Source organism: Nasonia vitripennis, chromosome 4 (genome assembly GCF_009193385.2).
Source record: "Nasonia vitripennis strain AsymCx chromosome 4, Nvit_psr_1.1, whole genome shotgun sequence".
Lineage (NCBI taxonomy): Eukaryota > Metazoa > Arthropoda > Insecta > Hymenoptera > Pteromalidae > Nasonia > Nasonia vitripennis.
The window spans coordinates 1,168,761-1,187,735 of NC_045760.1; the positions used below are offsets into that span (position 1 = coordinate 1,168,761).

The 18,975-nt window shown below is 45.1% G+C and overlaps 6 protein-coding genes across 7 annotated transcripts in view; 2 read left to right on the forward strand and 4 right to left on the reverse strand.

Annotated features, from left to right (window-relative positions):
* Positions 1 to 45: 45 nt before the first annotated feature.
* Positions 46 to 2,054, reverse strand: LOC100114603 (probable phospholipid hydroperoxide glutathione peroxidase). The gene is made up of 2 exons (XM_001608082.6): positions 1,708 to 2,054; positions 46 to 885 (listed from the first exon to the last, which is right to left on the reverse strand). Exons 1-2 carry the CDS (start codon positions 1,712 to 1,714, stop codon positions 269 to 271), a joined length of 624 nt encoding a protein of 207 aa, XP_001608132.1. The 5' UTR covers positions 1,715 to 2,054; the 3' UTR covers positions 46 to 268.
* Positions 2,055 to 2,550: 496 nt separating this feature from the next.
* LOC100123141 (phospholipid hydroperoxide glutathione peroxidase-like) lies at positions 2,551 to 4,491 on the reverse strand. Its single transcript, XM_001606701.6, has 2 exons — positions 3,920 to 4,491; positions 2,551 to 3,451 (listed from the first exon to the last, which is right to left on the reverse strand). Exons 1-2 carry the CDS (start codon positions 3,924 to 3,926, stop codon positions 2,907 to 2,909), a joined length of 552 nt encoding a protein of 183 aa, XP_001606751.1. The 5' UTR covers positions 3,927 to 4,491; the 3' UTR covers positions 2,551 to 2,906.
* A 13-nt stretch (positions 4,492 to 4,504) lies between these two features.
* Positions 4,505 to 12,963, forward strand: LOC100114567 (N-acylneuraminate-9-phosphatase). The gene is made up of 3 exons (XM_008213359.4): positions 4,505 to 5,173; positions 10,848 to 11,331; positions 11,699 to 12,963. The coding sequence occupies exons 1-3, from the start codon at positions 5,054 to 5,056 to the stop codon at positions 11,881 to 11,883; spliced, it is 789 nt and encodes a 262-aa protein (XP_008211581.1). The 5' UTR covers positions 4,505 to 5,053; the 3' UTR covers positions 11,884 to 12,963.
* LOC103316962 (neurochondrin homolog) lies at positions 5,320 to 10,094 on the forward strand. Its single transcript, XM_016984965.3, has one exon. It carries the CDS (start codon positions 6,998 to 7,000, stop codon positions 9,242 to 9,244), a length of 2,247 nt encoding a protein of 748 aa, XP_016840454.1. The 5' UTR covers positions 5,320 to 6,997; the 3' UTR covers positions 9,245 to 10,094.
* LOC103316963 (eukaryotic translation initiation factor 5B-like) lies at positions 12,306 to 17,260 on the reverse strand. Its single transcript, XM_008213360.2, has 9 exons — positions 16,831 to 17,260; positions 16,385 to 16,641; positions 15,857 to 16,077; positions 15,372 to 15,633; positions 14,571 to 14,984; positions 14,245 to 14,495; positions 14,016 to 14,170; positions 13,645 to 13,919; positions 12,306 to 13,583 (listed from the first exon to the last, which is right to left on the reverse strand). Exons 1-9 carry the CDS (start codon positions 16,871 to 16,873, stop codon positions 13,170 to 13,172), a joined length of 2,292 nt encoding a protein of 763 aa, XP_008211582.2. The 5' UTR covers positions 16,874 to 17,260; the 3' UTR covers positions 12,306 to 13,169.
* A 117-nt stretch (positions 17,261 to 17,377) lies between these two features.
* LOC100123104 (kielin/chordin-like protein) overlaps positions 17,378 to 18,975 on the reverse strand; it is a 38,949-nt gene continuing 37,351 nt past the window's right edge. For both annotated transcript variants that reach the window (XM_031928494.1, XM_001606662.5), the window contains exon 13: positions 17,378 to 18,946. In XM_031928494.1, the coding sequence (XP_031784354.1) occupies positions 18,782 to 18,946 (165 nt within the window). In that variant the 3' untranslated portion in view covers positions 17,378 to 18,781. The remainder of the gene's footprint in view (positions 18,947 to 18,975) is intronic.

An 18,975-nucleotide genomic window follows, 5' to 3' on the forward strand; every position in this document is an offset into this window, starting at 1 on the left:
TATTAAGAAACAAGTCATGGGAATTTTTCAAAAGAGGGGGACGTATTATTTTATTGAAATAGAAGAATTTCTTTTATTTGGTAAAGATAACTATGACATAAAATATTACAAAGTCGGCATTAAAGCTAGGTTAATGTTATCAAGAACGTTAATTTCAGTAAAACAGTCTTAAAAATGTGTTCATATGGGTTATTGTTCAAATGTATAGTACTCAAGTATTTAAAAACTAAACAATAAGTCATATAAATATCATACTGATGAAATTAAATTACAAGTATTTGGTGATGGTATCTTCCATGGAGAAAGGCTCAGTGGTAGGCGCGAATCTGGAGACAACCTTTCCATTTTTGTCGATCAAAAATTTGGTGAAGTTCCACTTGATACCATCGGTGATAGTTCCAGCTCCTTCTTCCTGAGACTTGAGCCACTTGTACAGGGGATGAGCCTCATCTCCATTTACCTGAATCTTCTCGAACATGTCAAAGGACACGTTGTATTTCTTGACGAAGTTCAAAATCTCCTCGGAAGTTCCCGGTTCTTGTCCGGCGAACTCGTTCGACGGGAAGGCCAAGATTCTCAATCCCTTTGATTTTCCGTACTTCTCGAACAAGCTCTGTAGCTGTTTGTAATTCGTGTCAGTCAAGCCGCACTGGCTCGCAACGTTGACGATAATTGCAACGTGGCCCCGGTATTTATCCAATGAAACATCATTGCCGCGAATGTCTTTGGCATGAAATTCGTAAATAGATTTAGCCTTGCTCCAGTCCGTGTCCTGGTTAAACTTAACTTCGGCTTCCTTTGCTTCGGGACATTCCTCCTTTGTCTTATCACAGCTCTGGCCGAAAACACCGGCGATGCAGACGAGGCCGAGTATTACTGTAAAACCTGCTCACAGAATCTGGCATTAGGAATGGTACTTCGACTCCAATAATAAAATTATTTTGAAATCACCGGAATTGATATTTTGATGTTGAAAATGGATAAAATCAAATTCTCGCGCGGCGCGACTCTCAAAATACATCATTTGGATGCGTGCGCATACCAACGTTGGAACTATATCTGTCTCTGTACAATATATGTTTTATCGAGAGATCCATTTTTCAGTGAGAAATACACAAACAGAAATCTTAAAATTACTGTAGAAAGATGCTACAGTCTGACATCCAAACTCTTCCGTTAATGTAAAGGTAATGTGCAAATATTCTGACGAACAAAGTCCATTCGCAGAAAAAATATGACAAGAAATATAATGATGTCATCATATTTTGATAAACCAATAAGTCTCCACAAGGTAATGTGTACATTCGAAATTTGCACTGATAAGGGAAATCGATAATTTACCAAGTGATCATTGATATATAATACGTGACACGGCACAAATCATTAAATTATAATACATAACCTATAAGACTTGAGCTGACATTTTGATAAAGATCTAAAAATACATAAGTAATTGTTAAAAGTGATTAGTAGCAGAAAATTGCCAATTTTTTCAATATCATTGTATTAAATCACATTAGTTCAAACAAGGATCTTTTTAGAAGCTTCAATTTTATCGTTAAAATCTTAAAATACACAAAGAAATTTAGAATTCTATAAAACTGAGTTTTAACCGAATATTTTATAGTCTAAATCCAATTCCCCTAGCTCCAGTATCAAGCGCAAAAATAAACAACAGCAAAGTTATAATAACAGAGAAAAACTTACGCATCATCTTGCTTGACTTTCACTGTTGATTGTCGGACTGACGTCTGTCGACTGATCGTCGCGTTTCGTTTCGTGCCGCGATAGTCCAGAAAGTGCGCCTCTCGCCGCTGCTCTCGGAGAATTTATGTTTGCAGCGCTATATAAGTAGGTATAGAAGATAGCCAGGCTGAATAGTTAAACGTCGACCAGACGATCCTCAAGATCACAGCTGAGATAATGCAGAATTATACGAAGCAACAGCCCGAGCGGAATATAATCATCTCTGACGTGTTTTTATCTCCTGCGATGCCGACACGCGAGATATATGTTATACTTATAGAACCGGCGACTCGCCGGCGAGTAAAAACCATCCGAGATCGGTAGGGACATATGTGACCACGTGTGTTTGTTTTATGTTATGAAAACTTGTTCCACACGTTATAATGTTGCTCCCGATCGTCTTCGCCTTTTTTGAACTGACGGTCGTCTCTCCCATAGCACTGGTCAGACGTGTTTTGCTAAATGTTGTGCAAAAGATTATCCTTGGGGAAAGTATCACGGGACAGAGTAAACAGGGTACGCCGTAGCTCGTAATTACTGGAAGTGTCTAATTTCAGGCTGATCATCGATTATTAATTGGCATTCAATCGCAACGGATGAATTACTGCTCGTAGACTAAGAAACATTGCTATTAACGCTGCAATAAAGGTCGTACACAATACATGCATCGGTGGAAGCATACATTCTGAGCTATAATGAAAATTTTTAAATGCGAAATTCTACTTTTCAACGCTATCAATTTGTCCGCTTCTTGGTATGTTGCATAAATCCGTGTAAGTAGGTAAAAATGATTGAAAAGCTTGATTACTTGGTGTGAAAAATATTTTTATTTCAACGAGATTTCTCGTGTGACGACGATGTCCTATATTTTTTCTAAATTTAACCGCATGTAATTATTGTACCCACGATTCGCAACATGAAATTCAGTAGCTTTCGTGATCACGAATAATCAACTCATCTGACAAGTTATTAACTACTATTGCTCAAATTTTATTCTTATACTGTGATTGACAGTAATTTCGAGAAGTAATGGTATTCAAATTCGAAATTCCCAATAAATGTCACAAAGTTGTAAATCTATTCAAGGATTCATCCGTGAAACATTCTTAACGCGTTTCTTCATAATACCTGCCAATTAATTTCGAAAATTCTTTATCTGCTCAAAAATACTGCTTGAGAGTATCCTCCAATTCCGCAACAGGCCCAGTAGGCATACCCCTGTACACGACCTTGCCATTCTTGTCGATGACGATCTTCGATCCTGGCATTATCTTGTCCTGAGTTGGAAGCTGCGACTTCATCCACTTGTAAACAGGATGCGCTTTGTCTCCCTCGGTCTCGATCTTCTCGAGTACGTCGAGCGCGAAGTCCTTGCTCTGGAAGAAGGCGGCGATTTCTTCGCTGGTGCCAGAACCACCGGCCAGTCCGTCGACAGTGAAATTCACGACCCTAAGCCCATCAGATTCGCCGTAACGCTCCAGCAAGGCCTGAAGCTGCTTGAAGCCCTTCGAAGAAGCTGGACATTTGGTCGCTCCGTTGATGGCGACAACCACGTGGCCACGATACTTGTCCAGGGAAATCTCGTTGCCCTGGAGATCGCGAGCTTTGAAGTCGTAGAACGACTGGGCGCTGCTCCAGTCCGTGTCCTGGTTGAAATCGGCTTGGACCAGGGCGACGCAGATCAGAACAACGATTGTCGGCGCGCCTGCAACCGTTAACCACGAATTTATGTAAAACCGTACGAATGTTATCGTTCGTATTTTGCACACTCATAACGGAGGCATGCGATAATTCATCGCACTTAGAGTTGTAGTGACGAATCGCGTTAAAAACAAGAAGAATATTAGTGGGTCAAGGAGTTTGTGTGCGATTCAAATTTCCAACAAAGAAACTTCGTATCACGTGCAGAAAACCGCAAAACAGTCTTCTGCAATCTCGATGAGATCTTTTACTGACTGCTCGGCTGTTACGTAGCGTAAAACATTATTGACCGAATGCATAATTACTCTAATTTATGTATGCTGTGCATGTTTACATATATGACCTTGGAAAATTGATTTTGTTTACTAAATGCAATATTTACATGTACATACAACGAAATGAGGAAAACTTCAATATAGCAATAACTTCAGTTCGAGCATGAATAAAAGCAAAAAATTTACACTCAACTCACGTATCATCTTGCCAGAGATTGATCGACTTTTTTCGTCTGCTCTCGGTTACAAACTGATGAGTTTTGCAAGATTTCGAGCACCAACAGGTTTATGCCGAGTAACGAGTAAACTCTCATTCGTATAATTTCTAAAATGATGGTTAACATAACATCCGCCAAGCTCGCAAGCATGTCAAAAATACAGAGTCACTTTTCCGATGACGCAGAGATCATCGGCTCGATTTTCGGCGCGCATATCTACACACATAGTGTTGCGACTTGATGCGCAATAGCTTAATCTTACGCTAAATTTAATTCAATCTCTTGGATAATACGACTGATACTTCCCTTTACAAGCCTAAATTTTCCACGAACTAAGTATTTCACACACCATTGTGTTGTTTTCAACGGAATTATTTTACGATCTTTTGGAATAAAAACAAAAATATCAGAGCCGGTAAGGCAGATTCCTGTCATCCGCAGCGAGAACCGACCGCGGACACTCCTCACTCCCTGCCTTATCACGTGACATCGCGAACGTCCGAGCCGTCAACTAGCGCCACCTTTTCCTAAACAAAACTATCGAACGACTCGCGCGGTGAGGTCGTGTATCGCGTATGTGTTACACAAGTATATACATGCGTATACTTAGAGCGGGGTAAAGAGACGTAGAGTGAGAGAGAGAGAGAGAGAGAGTGAGCTCGGTCCAACAAAGAACAAAGAGCGCACAGCTCACAGCAGCCAGCGCGCCTGCGTGCTTTATTCAATCAAGAATCTCCCATATCCCCGAGAGCGCAACTCGTCGGCTCTAAAAAAAGCCCGAGGGGAGGGGAGCCGCGAGGAGAACGTGTTGTAGCTAGCTCGCTCGCTCGAAAGAAAGAGAGAGAGAGAGAGATAGCGGAGCAGAGGGATCCGGGTCATCTCTTCTGGCCGTGCTGCGTGTTACCCCGTCTGGAGAGAGCTCCACTGCTGCCTGCCTGCCTGCCAGCGAACGCGGAGAGACACTAGAGAGAGAGAGAGAGAGAGAGCTTAGCCGTCATCACATTCAGCGGCCGACGTGTGTTGTTTTTACAGAGAACAGAACAGAGGGAAAGAGAGTACTGCTCGATCCGCTCGCTATTTCGCGCGCAATCGCACGTATATCAAAGGCTGCAAATGGCTGGCTTCCGAGGGCGCGAGGACCGTCCGAACGCTGCTGAGCTCAGCGCGCTATTCTTCGATCTGGACAACACCCTCATCGAGACGAGAAAGGGGGACAGTTTAGCCTGTCGCAAGGTATAGCCCATTAGTTCGCATTCGATACTCTCCTCGCATATATACATTTTTATATATATATATATATATATATATATATATATATATATATATATATATATATATACACTGTGACATGATCTTACTATAACGCCATACACCACCCGCTGTATATAATTTTTTCTCTCATAGAATCTCAGTGCCTACACATTTTATATACATTTTGTATTTTACTTACGACATACTGCCAAACTTGCATTATTATATATTTCAGCACGCATTGTTGTCTCCCCGTTCTCGATCCCCTGACCTCCCCCCCACCCCATCGAGCTCCCCCCATACGTGCATACACACGCACCTAATTATATAAATAAACGCATGCATTATACATATATAAGTATACTGTGCGCTCGTGGCCCACTATAAACGCATATCGTTCTCAAAGTGAAAGACTGCGTTCTCTGATACATGCATATAGGAGAAAAAGAAGGATGATGGAACGAGCAAAGAGCACAGAGCTCATAGGATGCATATCTGCATAGACAAACAATAGGCTTTTCCGAGTTTCCGAGACTCTGCGTCTTGCGCCGCTGATGCAAAGGACGCGAGAGAGGTCAGGCACGAGCACGCGCAGACGTCACGCCACACCGTGTGTGTTCTATACTTATATGAGCCGAGCGAGCAGACGACGTCGTCGAACGTATACGACGAAACCGCGAACATAGCCTCTTTTGCACTGATGCTATCATTCTAATCGAGCGGAAAATCACGGACGATGCTCGGTAAATGACAGCGAATCTCGTAATTCTATAAAGACCCTAAAGAGCGCAGTGTAGAAGGGGCAGAGCTAATATATATCTATACACGCGCAGTAGTTCTTCCGCTCCGCGTTCGCGCGCTCGAGACACTCCGGAGAATCGTGAAGATCTACTCGGCGTCGCGCTGCGAAGAAACCGAGTGCTCCAAGTCCAAGTCCGTAATACTCACAGCCCAGAGTAGCCGAGGAAGATTCCTGCGTGGACGACGCACACGCGAGGGCTGCCTGCTGCCGCTGCCGCTCGAGAGCCGAAATAGAGCGGGGGCTCGAAGCCGCATGTAACACGAGCCGCCGATGCCCAATATAGTGCTTTCTCTCGCGCGATTATTTTAGAATCACTACTACGACGTCGGGGAGAGAGCGATTTTCTCGTTCCGGACGTGCCTCGCTCCTTTTCTTGGCACCGGCCTTCCTGCGCGCGCGAACCGACATAGCGAGAGAGAGAAAAAAACATTTTCGAGCCGGCCAGTTCGCCAGCAGAATCGCGCGCTCGCTCCCATAGGCAGAAGAGATTCTCCCTGCTGCTGTGACGACGTTGGAACGTTTTTACGCGACTGAGGCTAGAACCATAAATCAGTGATCTCCTGCTGCTGCTGCTGCTGCTGCACGAGTAAACAAGACTATTTTTAAGCTGTTGCCATGTTGTCGTATTGCTCTACGCACTAGGTTTTCCCACTTTAGAGTTATTTCAGAAGTTGAGTAGCCCTCTTCCATACTGCCACAGGGCTACCAAACTTTGCAAGGGGTAGCTGCACCCAGAGGCTAATTTTGGAAGCTCTCCGAGTTTTAAGTGCTATTTTGGTACTTCCAAAAGAGTGTGTCAAAGGGCAAGGCTAGTACGGGGAAGCGTCCGCTCTGTGGGAGCACTGCCAGTTGGCTGAGAGCTGCCTTACGAGAAACAGAGGCATGCAGACAAACGAATTTTCTTTGATTCTCTGCTCTCTGTGGTGAAGACAGTGCAAACAACTCTGACGATAGCGTTTGAGAAGAATCATTGACTTTTGATCGATATTAAACCAGTGCTCAAGATGGAAGTTGACAGTGCCCAAACTATTCCCGATGGGGTGAAGAAGTGCGTTGCCATGCTAAAAATGGTCAATGGAGATTCTGAGAAATTCGCTGCTCTTTTCATGGTGACTAAATTGGTTAACGGAAAAGACTGCTCATCTGCTGCTAAGAAGCTACTGTTCGAGGCTATTGGTGCAAAGTTTATCAGAAAGTTATTGATGAGTGACGACGTTCCTGTAGATTGCCCACCTCAAGTTTACAAATCAGTGGCTTTGTCTATTCTTACTGCATTTTGTGATGATCCAGTACTGGCATCCCATCCTGATATGATTGGACACGTACCTGCCCTTTTGGAAATTGTTTCTCAAGCCGACGAAGATGCTCCAGATGATACCTTGATTATCGTAAGTGAGGCTTACAGATGCCTACAGAGTATTGCTCAATATTATCCTGGACAAAAAGCACTGATCGAGCAGAAAGCTATTCCCAAAATGTGTGAAATTTATGCTGAAAAGAGCTTTAAAACCGATGAGGCGTTAAATATTTTAGTAACCCTAGCTAACCAGTTTGGACCAGAGGCATGGGATGCAACTGATACTGCACCCTTCCATGCCATTGTCAATAAGGTTGCCTTAGACTTTGAAACCGATAACGATGAGAGGAAATTCCAACTCTGTACAATCTTGCAAGCCCTACTCTCTTCTTGCAGGCGAGATATTATTTCCAAAAGTGCAAGCAATGAATCTTGGCCTCAAAGTATTCACAAAGGCCTGAATGACATTCTTGGATCAAAAATTGGAAAAAATCAAAGAGATCCTGCACTGAAACTTGCATCCGTAACTCTGGAGTTATTGGGTGTGGAGTGGGCTTTGTCTGATGAAGAGAGACCCAAAGTTTTCTTCTTGTTACTAATTCAGTTAGCTTCTATTGAAGTAAGAATGCAGCTCGAGGGAAAGCAAATAAAGACTGTGATGGCTAATGCTGATCTCATTGTAGCTTGCTTTATGATTTTGGAGATCTCTTTATCTTACATTATAACTGACCAGCTAGATATGGAGCAAAAAGAGAAACAATCTCTCTATACTGCATTGAAAGGTGCATTTGCTGCTGTGATTGGCTTACTTACATCAGTGTCTAAAATGAAGGAACTCACGGATGTTAAGGAACGTATATTTGTCTGTGCCATGGTAAGAGTTTTAGCAGCTTGGCTTGCTCAAGAAACATCAGCGATGCGTACCCAAGTTCATGCTCTGCTGCCATACATCTTGACCGTTGCAAACGACACATTCTATGCACATCGTAATAAGAAACTAGCGGAGAAAGCTAAGCTTGGAGCCAAAGCCGACGAAGGCTCTTCTTCTGCAGAACCTGTTAAACATGACCCTCTCAGTGACATCGACGTTTTAAGACTGTTGTTGCCGGCCCTTTGCCATCTTGCAGTTGAGGAAGATGCAAGAAAAATACTGCTTAAGCATAAGCAAGATGAAGTTTTGTTTGAGTGTTTGTCATATCATTGGACCATCGTACATTACAAGAAACCACCAGTACCAAAGGCAGATCGACTTAAGGCGCTTAAAGAACCTGCCAAAGAATTGGAACCCCATGTTCTTGAAGAAATGGCAGATTCAAGAACTGCCATGGTATCTATCTGCAATGTGCTTATGAATATCACTGTATTGGAGGCGAAACTGGTTGAGGAATCTCCAACGTTTATCAATTTGCTTAAGTTTATATTTGATAGCTTGCCAGAGCTGAAACAAATCCCGGAAAATTTAGTATTGCACGGTAATTTAGCCGTTCTTGGACTGTTATTACTGAAGCAGCAGGCCAAACGTATAAAAAAGAATGACTTCTCGATTTGCCGTTACATCCAAGCAACCATCAGATTCCTGTGGGATGCTTACATCGTAGACGAGAGCAATGATCCAACAGAATTGGTCGTCAATATTTCGTACAAGGAGCATTGGATGGAAATAATGGAATTATGGTTCTTGGGAATGCAAACAATGGCAGGTGTTCTGCAAATGGTTCCTTGGCTCTCAGAGTTTGCGATAGAGTCTGGCTGGGCCGAAGGCATAGTCGATACCTTGAAGAAAGTCAAGATCGGGGGACTGCAGCCAAATGTTAAGTCTGCATTCGAAGATTTATTATGTCACCTGGTGAAGGCTGATAAAAGCGTGGCATCCGTACTCAAGAAAGCAGGTGCATTGACCGTCTGCAGAAATCATCGCATGATGGAATTGGGAAAGAATTTGTTTGGAGATTAAATTTGAATTTGTTCATATATATATATATATATTTCGTAATATCAAATGTACAGTATAACTGATTTTATTATATTGTCATTGAATAAAAGTATGAAGAGTGTGCTTTCATTATTATCGATATAAGTTCAATAATGCCAAAAAAATTGTGTAGAATACGTAAACTTTGTATTTTGTATAAAAAAAAAAGACAAACCAGATAAATAAATTTTCATTCGTAACATTTTTTATATTATTCCAGCAAAAAAATAGAGACAGATTAATTTAGTTGGTCTAAAAACCCGTTTGGTTTATGAGGAAAACAAGGTCTGTTGACAAACTAGAATTCAAAACAATTTTTATATTTATAACGTAAAATCTCGCGTCTCATAATAGGTGATGATCAGATCAGAGTCCAGTGTCGTATAGGTATTATAATTATAAAAGTCAGTGAGATGGGTGACAGAGATGCTCGTGACTCTGATGTATATTTAGAGAACATCACACCTGAAAATAGTATCCTGGCATCGGACGACAAGCTTCACCTTTTAGTTTCTTAGGGAGCGTCATACGTATATAATACTGTTAATGCCTTATTTCATTGTGCATGAAAAGAAAAACAAGTTTTCTGGCACTCGTAGCAAAAGGAAATTAATGCAAAGTGCCTTTGATGTTTTTTATTTTTTTCTATGCTGGGATAATGATACACGAAATTATAAAAAAAAAGAAAAGAAAAAACTTTACGAATTGTAATAATATAATGACAGTATATATATATATATATATATATATATAAAACTGTTTATGTTTATTCGTCGTTAAGCATTTGTATTGATGGAAGAGATTTTTAATTAAATCTGTATAATTTCATAAAGGTGCATTTGATTATTTCTCAAACCTCTCCCCAACTTGGCATAAGTATAATTTCTTAATTTCAGATATCCTATAGTTTGAGCGCGCGAAATCAGTATATGTAGCAAGCCTTTTAAGAGGCCTTCTTCGCACATTGAACAATGTTTTTTAGAAGGCCCCTTGTTATAAGTCTTTCGCAAACTCTAATCAGAACAGAGAGCAGCATCTGCAGAAAGAGCGAGAGTCGTCATGAGATATGCACACGCTATGTAATCGTAAAGCATATAAAGAATAGTAAATTAATCGAATAAGTCTGTTGTTGGCACAACTGATTTTGTCGTGATTACAGCAGCGTCCATGGATGCCAGCTGAAGAGTCCAAAATTAGTCGGCTCGAGTATTTGAATGAATCAATGCATTTCCTAGGTAATCATTAATACGAATTAAGAGTCCTCATTGACCGCTCAATCTCCTCAATTCCAGAATTATGTTTTGTGTTTCAGAGGCCGCATTCAACAACTCTCAAATGAAACTAACTGTAGAAAGTGAAGTGAAGTGAACATTCACGATTAAAAAACAAACTTGACAATTGTTGAATGCGGCTCGAGCAATTTTTCTATCTTCGCCAATTCTGTCTCATTATTGATAAAATGTGTAACGTGTAAAAAGATTAAGATTAATCATGTGTCATTTTCTCCCAAAAGCAGCTGCAGCGCGTGCGCGCGAGCGTATGAAAGAAACTAAAATGAACGTTGCTTTTTCCTGATTACCAACAGCTTGCAGAGGAGCTGTCGGAGGAGTATGGAATAGCGCAAGATTCCGCCGGCAAGATCACGAGCTCGTATCTTAAGCAGTTCAGAAAGTGTCCAGACAACGTACAGTTCAGTCTGGACACTTGGCGCACGAGCCTCTGGAGCAAAGCCCTCGGAGAGAAGTATTCTTACCTTGCTAAACAAATTTACGAAAGATGGCTCTACCTGAGGTACCACTACCTCGCCCTCAGCCCGGACACGGTCTCCATGCTGCGCCAGCTGCGCGACAAGTACCTCCTCGGTCTCATCACTAACGGGCCCTCGAACGCCCAGTGGGAGAAGATCCGCAAGCTCAGCTTGCAGCAGTACTTTGACGTCATGCTCGTCTCGGGCGATCTGCCCTGGGAGAAGCCGGAGGCTCGAATTTTCGAGGAGGCCTGCCGCTATCTCCGAGTTAATCCCGAAAATTGTATCATGGTGGGGGATAAGTTAGAGACGGACATTCTAGGTGAGAGCTCCACGCAGCTGGCTGCAGCTTGCAATTAATTTAATACCTATACATCATGCGATCTTATATGTTTACAGACAAATATTTGCAGTAATAGCTTGAACACAGTACACCCACTCTCTCTCTCTCTCTCTCTCTCTCTCTCTCTCTCTCTCTCTCTCTCTCTCTCTCTCTATCTATCTATCCATCCATCTATCTGTAGTAGACGCATAATTACTTGCAAACCTTTTTTATCGCCTCTGTTTTGGTAAAATTAACTATACGAAAGCCTGTGTGAAGCATAGTCCATTCCGATCGAAACAATGAGAAATATAACGCATCGCACGCGTCGACACCATGAATAATACTCGATTTTGTGATGTCATAGGTGGTATTGAAGCTGGATTTGCAGGAACAGTGTGGGTTCCCTTTGGTGACAATTGTCTCCTCGACAATGGCCCAAAACCGAACTACACGATTAAACAAGTTACCGATTTAGTAAAGGTCCTGAATCGCGGACCGGACGCTCACGAGTACGAAGACTCATCGTCCAATGCTTCGGACGGCATGTAAACTAGCAACGACGATCATCGTCTGCGCCGACGACGACGACTTACAGTGGATGTATCTCGTCGATGGATTTCGACCAAGAGCATACTCGGAACGCCGGCCAGAGATTTTTTATAATCGGAAAAGGGAGGAATCACTAATCAAAGTAACTATTTTTTTAATGCCGAGCGGTCAAGAGTTTCGTACCGCAGATCCGTATCCAATTTTTCAGATTTTCTCACGTTTGCTACATTTGAATACTCGATTTTTATCATTTCATCTAATGCTATGGTGACAGTTGGTTACGTATATGTCACACGTAATGCGGTAACGACGTTGCCAAGTGCATTTTTTGTGATTATTTAGTTTGTAATTTTGTTTTCTTTTTTTATTAAGAGAAATGAGTACAAATTTTGTTTTGTTCACTTTCTTTCTAATCGTACTGCGTTTATTTGGAAAGTTTAGATAATATATATATATATATATATATATCGCTGTTGTTGCTGATGAAAGGTTTAGTAGAGCCTTAATTGACGAATATTCAACTTCGAGAAGGAGAATAGGTCTGGATGCACTCTAATGAGCCAAACGTCAATTTTCACGGTACAAGAATTTAAGCAGCCTTAAAGTTTAGCAAGTAAGCTTTACCGCGGAGCCGTTTCTCAAACGGCTCTCCGCGTCAATCATATCTCTAGGTGTACATGCGTATTAAAAGAAACATGTAACAAATGTACAAAGCAAGAAAACACTTTACTAGGATTAATAGTGCATAACTTCTTGAAACTTTGATTATGTTCATAACTCGATGTAAAGTATAATGCGTAGCAAGTGGTACATGACTAGATTAACTACTTAAATTATTAAAATCGTTCTGTACGTATATATAACGTGTATATTATAAATATAAATGTCGAGTACATTTAAATATTCTACTTTATAATACGTATGTACATTAAAGTATATTTTTCCACTGTACATTTTATCATTGTTGAAGATCTGTAAACAAATCAACGGCATACAATAGCACTGTACCATACAAAGTAATAGTCACGTTAAATGGTCTGTCTTTCATGATTGAAATAAAGTCATTGACACGAAACCGATCACTCTTGCGTTTTGTTCGATTGAAACACACCTGCTCTGCTCAAAAAATATTTGTACTATATATTCAGTCGCTCCAAGCGTTACATTGCACGGACACTAACGGGGAAAAAAAAAAAACCACGGACTAGACGAAATTTTCCAACGGCCAATATGCGAAAAAGTTAGAAGAGGAAAAAAGTAATTTACAAAGCTCGGGGCTCATCCTCTCAAGAAGAACCGTCGGAGCCTCGTCGGTTGTTCAAACAGCCGCTGGGACGGCCGAGGTTCCGGCAGTCGGTCCTGACGAATTTGCAGCTCTCGCCGCAACTTTTGACGGAGACTCGTCTACAGCGCTCGTCGCACTTGGCCCCAGCAGCAGAGTTTACATAAAAGTCGCTGGAAAGTTCGGACAGCCGCTCGTTCCACGAGTCCATGACTTTGAAGCCGCTCATTCCGGAGCTTGTGCGCTTTTTGATTACTTTGCCGGCGGCGGAGGACTGCTGCAGGTAATCAGGCGCGGCGGCCGAGGTCGAGCTGGACGACGATGAGCTGCCCTCGCTGATGCGCCAGATCTTCTGATCGTCGATGGTGGCGAAGCGCTCGAAATAGTCGCGCATCGAGGAGTACCTCCGGTTGCCGACCTTGATGGGACGGAGGGGCGCGTGAGGAAAGGGAAGGAGGCGTAGGATCAAGGGTTCACACCTGGCCCTTGGGAGACTTGGAGCCCTCCGAGGCGTTCGAGAAGTCGTCCGAGTACTTGAGGCTCTCGTCGGAGCTGCTGGCGGCCTTGTCGTCGTGCTCCTCCTCCTCCTCCTCCTCCTCCTCCTCCTCCTCCTGGACGGAGGACAGCTCCTTCTCCTCGTGGTCGGACTTGTCGGCGACGGGAGACCTGTTGTCCGGCAGCTCGTCGATCACCGACTCGATGTCCTCCTCGATCTCCTCGGGCTCCTCGCTGCGCGCCGAGTCTGGCTTCTCGGCTGAAAGGCATAAGATATACGAGTAAACACCGAGCGGAAAACTTTTCTCCATCGGAGCGAGTTTATGAAATAATCTCTCTCTCTCTCTCGAATTACCAGGCACCGCGCTCGAGCGCGCCAAAGTTTCCGGCGAACTTTTCGCCTCCTTTCCGGATCTCCTCGACTTCTCGCTCTCGGTGAAATTAATTTTCCTATTAGAGCTGTCCTTTTTCCGCGCCGACTTCTCGGCCTCGCGCTCCAGCTCGCACGGCCTGCGACAAACGGCGCTGATTCGACATACGCAGACTCGAGAGAGTATAGGATGCAATAGAAAAGTCGCACTCACTGCGTCTTGCAGTCGCAGCGATGCTCGATCCTCCAGCTGGCGCACTTCTCCAGCGCCTCGTTCTGCTTGTTCTTCGGATGGCTGAGCCGCGAAGCGTCCGGGCCGAGCGATTTGCCGGCAAAGTCGGTGCTCTCCTTCCGCAGGATTCCGTGGGAGCTCTCCTTGTGGTAAGCGCTGCTCAGCGAGCCCGCGCTGGTACTCCTGTCGACTCTCAGCCTGTGCGCGTAGGCGACCTCGCTGCCCACTTGCACCTGCGAAACCGCGAGAGTTGGCCAACTAGCTTAGCCGATAACTAATCAATTAAGTTTCGACGCTTCTATACGCACAGCCTCGCAGAGCGACATGTCCTTGCTGCGCTGGAAAAGCTTCCTGTAAATCCTCTGGATCTGCTCGGGCTCGACGTGGTTGTCCATCAGCGTCGACAGCACGTCCCTCTCGGTGACGAGAAACTCCGGGTTGGCGTCGACGAGGAGGACGCGGACGCTCTTGTTTCGCGGCGACGAGGCCGCGCTGGTGTTGTAGAGCTCGCCGTTCTCCTGGAACTGCCGGAAGGACTCGAGCTTCTCGATCACCTTGTTCTCGTTGAGGACCTTCGGGGGCGTCGGGGGCTTGGGCACCCGCTGGCTGGCGAACTTCTCCGCGTAGACCAGGTCGGCCTCGACCTCGTCCTCCTCCTCCTCCGAGTCGTCCATCATGTTCAGCGAGATTTTCAGCTGGTAGATCTCGTAGAGCATTTTCCTCTGGCAATTATTCAAGTTCAATGGCTCGACGCGGTAAACGGGATCGATTAACGGCGCGACTGACGGGGATCATCGAATCCTGCACTGCAGGCAGCCGTTAATTAAATTATCGGAGCCGCCGGCGGCGCTTCTAAACAGTCCCCCAGCAGCGTTAAACCGCCAAATTCGATGATCCTCGTTAGTCGCCGAGCGCGAAGCCCCGAAAACAAGCCGCCCTTGATTAGCATATTCCGAATACCAGATACCTATATAGCTCTCAAATAAAACTCGGGCTAATTAACGAGCGCGAGCGAACTTCCCGGGGAATTGAGTAGCCTGCACTTCTTCGTGCAGTGGAACTCGTCGTTTGGCGCGTGGAAAAATTACAGGCGCGAGCAAGCTGTATACCTTGTTCAAACGTCCGGAACTCCTCTCAAGATGCTTCTCGAAAACTTGCTTTAATTCCCGGTCTGTGTAAAGACCGCTCTGGACGATTTCTTGCGTAATGTCGTAGACGAACTTGGCGTAGCGCGCCTCCTCCTCCTCTGCCCCTCGGCCCGCTTGCAACTTTCCCAAACTTTCCTCGGGCTCGGACTGCTGCTTCTGGCTTATTTCGCCTCGCGACGACGAGGACGGACGTCGCTCCTGCTTAGTCTCGTACTTGCATTTCCTGCGAACATTATTACGCTTCTTTATCGCTGCGCGGTATATAGCAGCCGATGTCAATTAGCGCGGGAAATAACGAAAAACTCATTTTAATCGCTAATGAAACTGCAGGCGGAAAACTTTCCGTATAAAAGTAAGCGCGCTCCGACGCGGTTAATATTACGATATCAGCTCGAGAACTCGCGTGTAAATAAGGAAAATTCTTAACGTGCGCTATACAACAATACCTCGAGCTCGCCGTGCTGACGCAGGACTTCGAGCCGCAGAACTGGTTGATCTCGTCGAGCCTTTTTCGACTCTTCAAGCTCGATTTCGGCCGGTCCTTGGCAGTGCTCGGTCGCGCACAGGGACAACTCGTCTCGTTGACGGCGGCGGCTCGTCCCTCGGCGCTGCTGTAGCTCCGCTCGTTCGACGAGCTCTTGCTGCGGCAGTGAACCCTGATTATCTCCTGAAAAAAAACGGCCGCCACTTGAGCCTTCCTCGGGGCAAAACGCGTCAAAACGGCCGTGCCCCCATCGAAGCCGTTGTAAAAGCCCGCTGCGGATAGTGCGGCTCTGTATACGGAAATGCGCATAAAAATACCGCTGCGTCCATAGAACTGGAAGAGCGGAACTTTTAATGTATCGGAAAAGTTTGCCCGATAAAATTATAATTCCGCACTTTCCGCCTTATTTTTTCCCTCGTATCGAGCTGCATTATGGGAAAATGTTCCTCGTGATAAAGGAGAGTGCAGCGCGTCGCAGTGCGGATCTTACAGAGGGATGATGCTCGGTGTCGTATGCCAATTTGTCGATGGTTTCCTCGGAAGGGCATCTCTCGAAAAATCTCAGCTTACAGCTCGAGGGTCGACTGGGAGTCGAGGCGAGGCATCTTCTCTGCATCTGGAGGCGGCTGAATCTCGGGTTCCTCGAGTCCACGACGCTCTTCGCCAGCAGCACCCGACGCAAGTGCGTGCACATCGATCGGTGCAACGACACCTGATCGACGTAGCTCTGGCCCGTCTGGTTGTACACTGGGTGGGAACGTTTTCGCATTAGATTCACTGTTATATTAGTATATCCTAGCCGCGAGTGTATGAATTTTTTTGGCCGAGTTAATTAAAAGTGTGTCAACAGCAGCGTGACTGTACGGATACACACACGCACGCACACACACACAACAACGATATAGGAGCATTTTCGGGCTTGTCCATCAGCGTTACCTGAGCTCTTTAGATTCCCGCTGTCTCTGCAGCATCGCGTCATTTTTGAAACTTTGCACTTTTGTCGACTTCAAAGGAAAAACTCGCATGGAGAATTTGGAGCTGCCGCCTCTGCAAGCACCTACACGCACACACACACAAGGGACGTGATTGATCCGCGCTGGGCCCCTGCCTCCGATGCCTACTTTTTGTTTGCCGGGCGTTACCCAGGCGACGCGCACACGTGGGCTCTCGCTGTCAGCTGATATGCGTGTTGTGTGTATACGCCGTATACACCGAGTTTAGGCTATCGGAAACTATGGCGATATGGCAATTGTGCGCTGTGATGAAGTCATTTTCTATATATACACCCCTTTGTTCGAGCCGCGACGTCGCTGTGTTCGGCTCGATAACGAGGTATAAATATCGAATTGCATATTCGTGTCGAAACTGAATTTACGGCCGGCAACAGAAATTTATCTCTCCTGCAGCACATCGGGCTAATTAAATCGCAAAGCGAGGGCGCGTATGTTTATGAATAAGGGAGGAGAAAGAAAAACGCACTGAATTTTTGTTTCTTTTCGTGTATTTATTATTGAAATTATGTTAAAGGGTTAGTCAAATAAATAAATTAACATCGCTATACTCTACTTGTATTTTGTCGTTCATGCAGTCGATCCGCGCAGCGATTGTTGCAACCCTTCGAGCGGGCGGGCGGGCGCGCGGATGAGTTCCGTCGCTTTGACGCGCGCAACACAAGTTCAACATTATGTGCGCACCAGTGGCTAAGCGTCTCGGCGCTCTCGCGTTTGCCTCGATTCGTACGAACCTTCGTTCGTCTCCCTATATAATGTGTCTATATGTATATATAGCTGATGCTGCGGGTATTACTATATCCATATAAGTGTATATACGAGGAGGTCGGGGAGTGGGCTTGTTAGGTACTGATGAGCCGAGAGATATCCTACCTTCCGTACTTATTGCTACGTTACACACTACACATAAAACTGTACAAAAAAATTTCTTCCAGAGAGATAGAGAGCTAGGGGATGATACATAATATATCGCTGAATCGAAAAATCCATCGTACAAAAAAGGCAAACTTGCTCGCTGCGTGTTTTAGCGCGAAACTCAGGATAAACGAACTTTGCGGGCATACAACAGAGATGTAGCGTCGCTTCGCTATATACGGAGTGTAAACGTCGTCGTACAAACGATACGTACCAAAAAAAGCGATACAAAAAGTCTCTCGGGTATACACGAGCGACGGCTGCACGCTATGCAGTGTTGTGCGCATCAAAGGTCGGATCAATCTCGAGTCGCCGTGTGTGCGTGTGTCTAACAGTTAAGTATACGCGCCGTAGGTGTGCAGTCTAATAAATATAATATATACATTCCCAAGTGTGAGAAAAGAGAGGAGCCCTGACGCGTCGGCGTTCGAAGATCCCCGCTCGCCCAATGAACGCGGGGACCATCGAACGCGGCTTCTTCCTCCTTCTTCCGTCGACGCGACGAGGAGGAGAGCCTCCTTCTCGGCCCGCCGACGACGCCTCTTGTCTTCGCTATTATTATTCCCTTATCGCGCGCCGCGCTCGTATAATGTATGCGAAAAAACTCGGTATACAAGTATCCCCGAGGTCTGCTCGATATCGTATGATTTGCATGAATGCGCGCCTCGCGACGGCCGATAACGGCCGCACACAGATAAGCGGCTTTGCGGCGGCTCACGGTTTTCGCAATCCCCCTCCGCAGAGTGTGTGTGCAAGACTCGGGGATCCCGTCAAAAGCAGACGCTCGCTCTTTCTAAAACGCGCATCATTATGGAAGTGCGGTCTAGGAACGAGAGTGAGAGATATGAGAGATATCGATTGGGAAAAAGGGGGTTGGGGAGATAAGAGAGAGAGAGAGAGAGAAAATTGGACGAAAGTGTGAGACGGGCCGTGGCGCGTAATGACGTTGCAGCTGCAGACGCTCAGCCGACGCTCTCGGACGTTCTGGGGACGACCTCGTGACTGGTGGCGATCGCCTCCTTCTCCTTCTCCTCGGCCGCGCCGGAGATGACGTAGACCGGCTGGCTGTTGTAGGCCAGGAAGTGCTGGTCCGCCGACATGGCCTCCGTCGAGTCCTTCATCTTCATCTGCGAAATCGGGAGCGTCGGTCATTGAG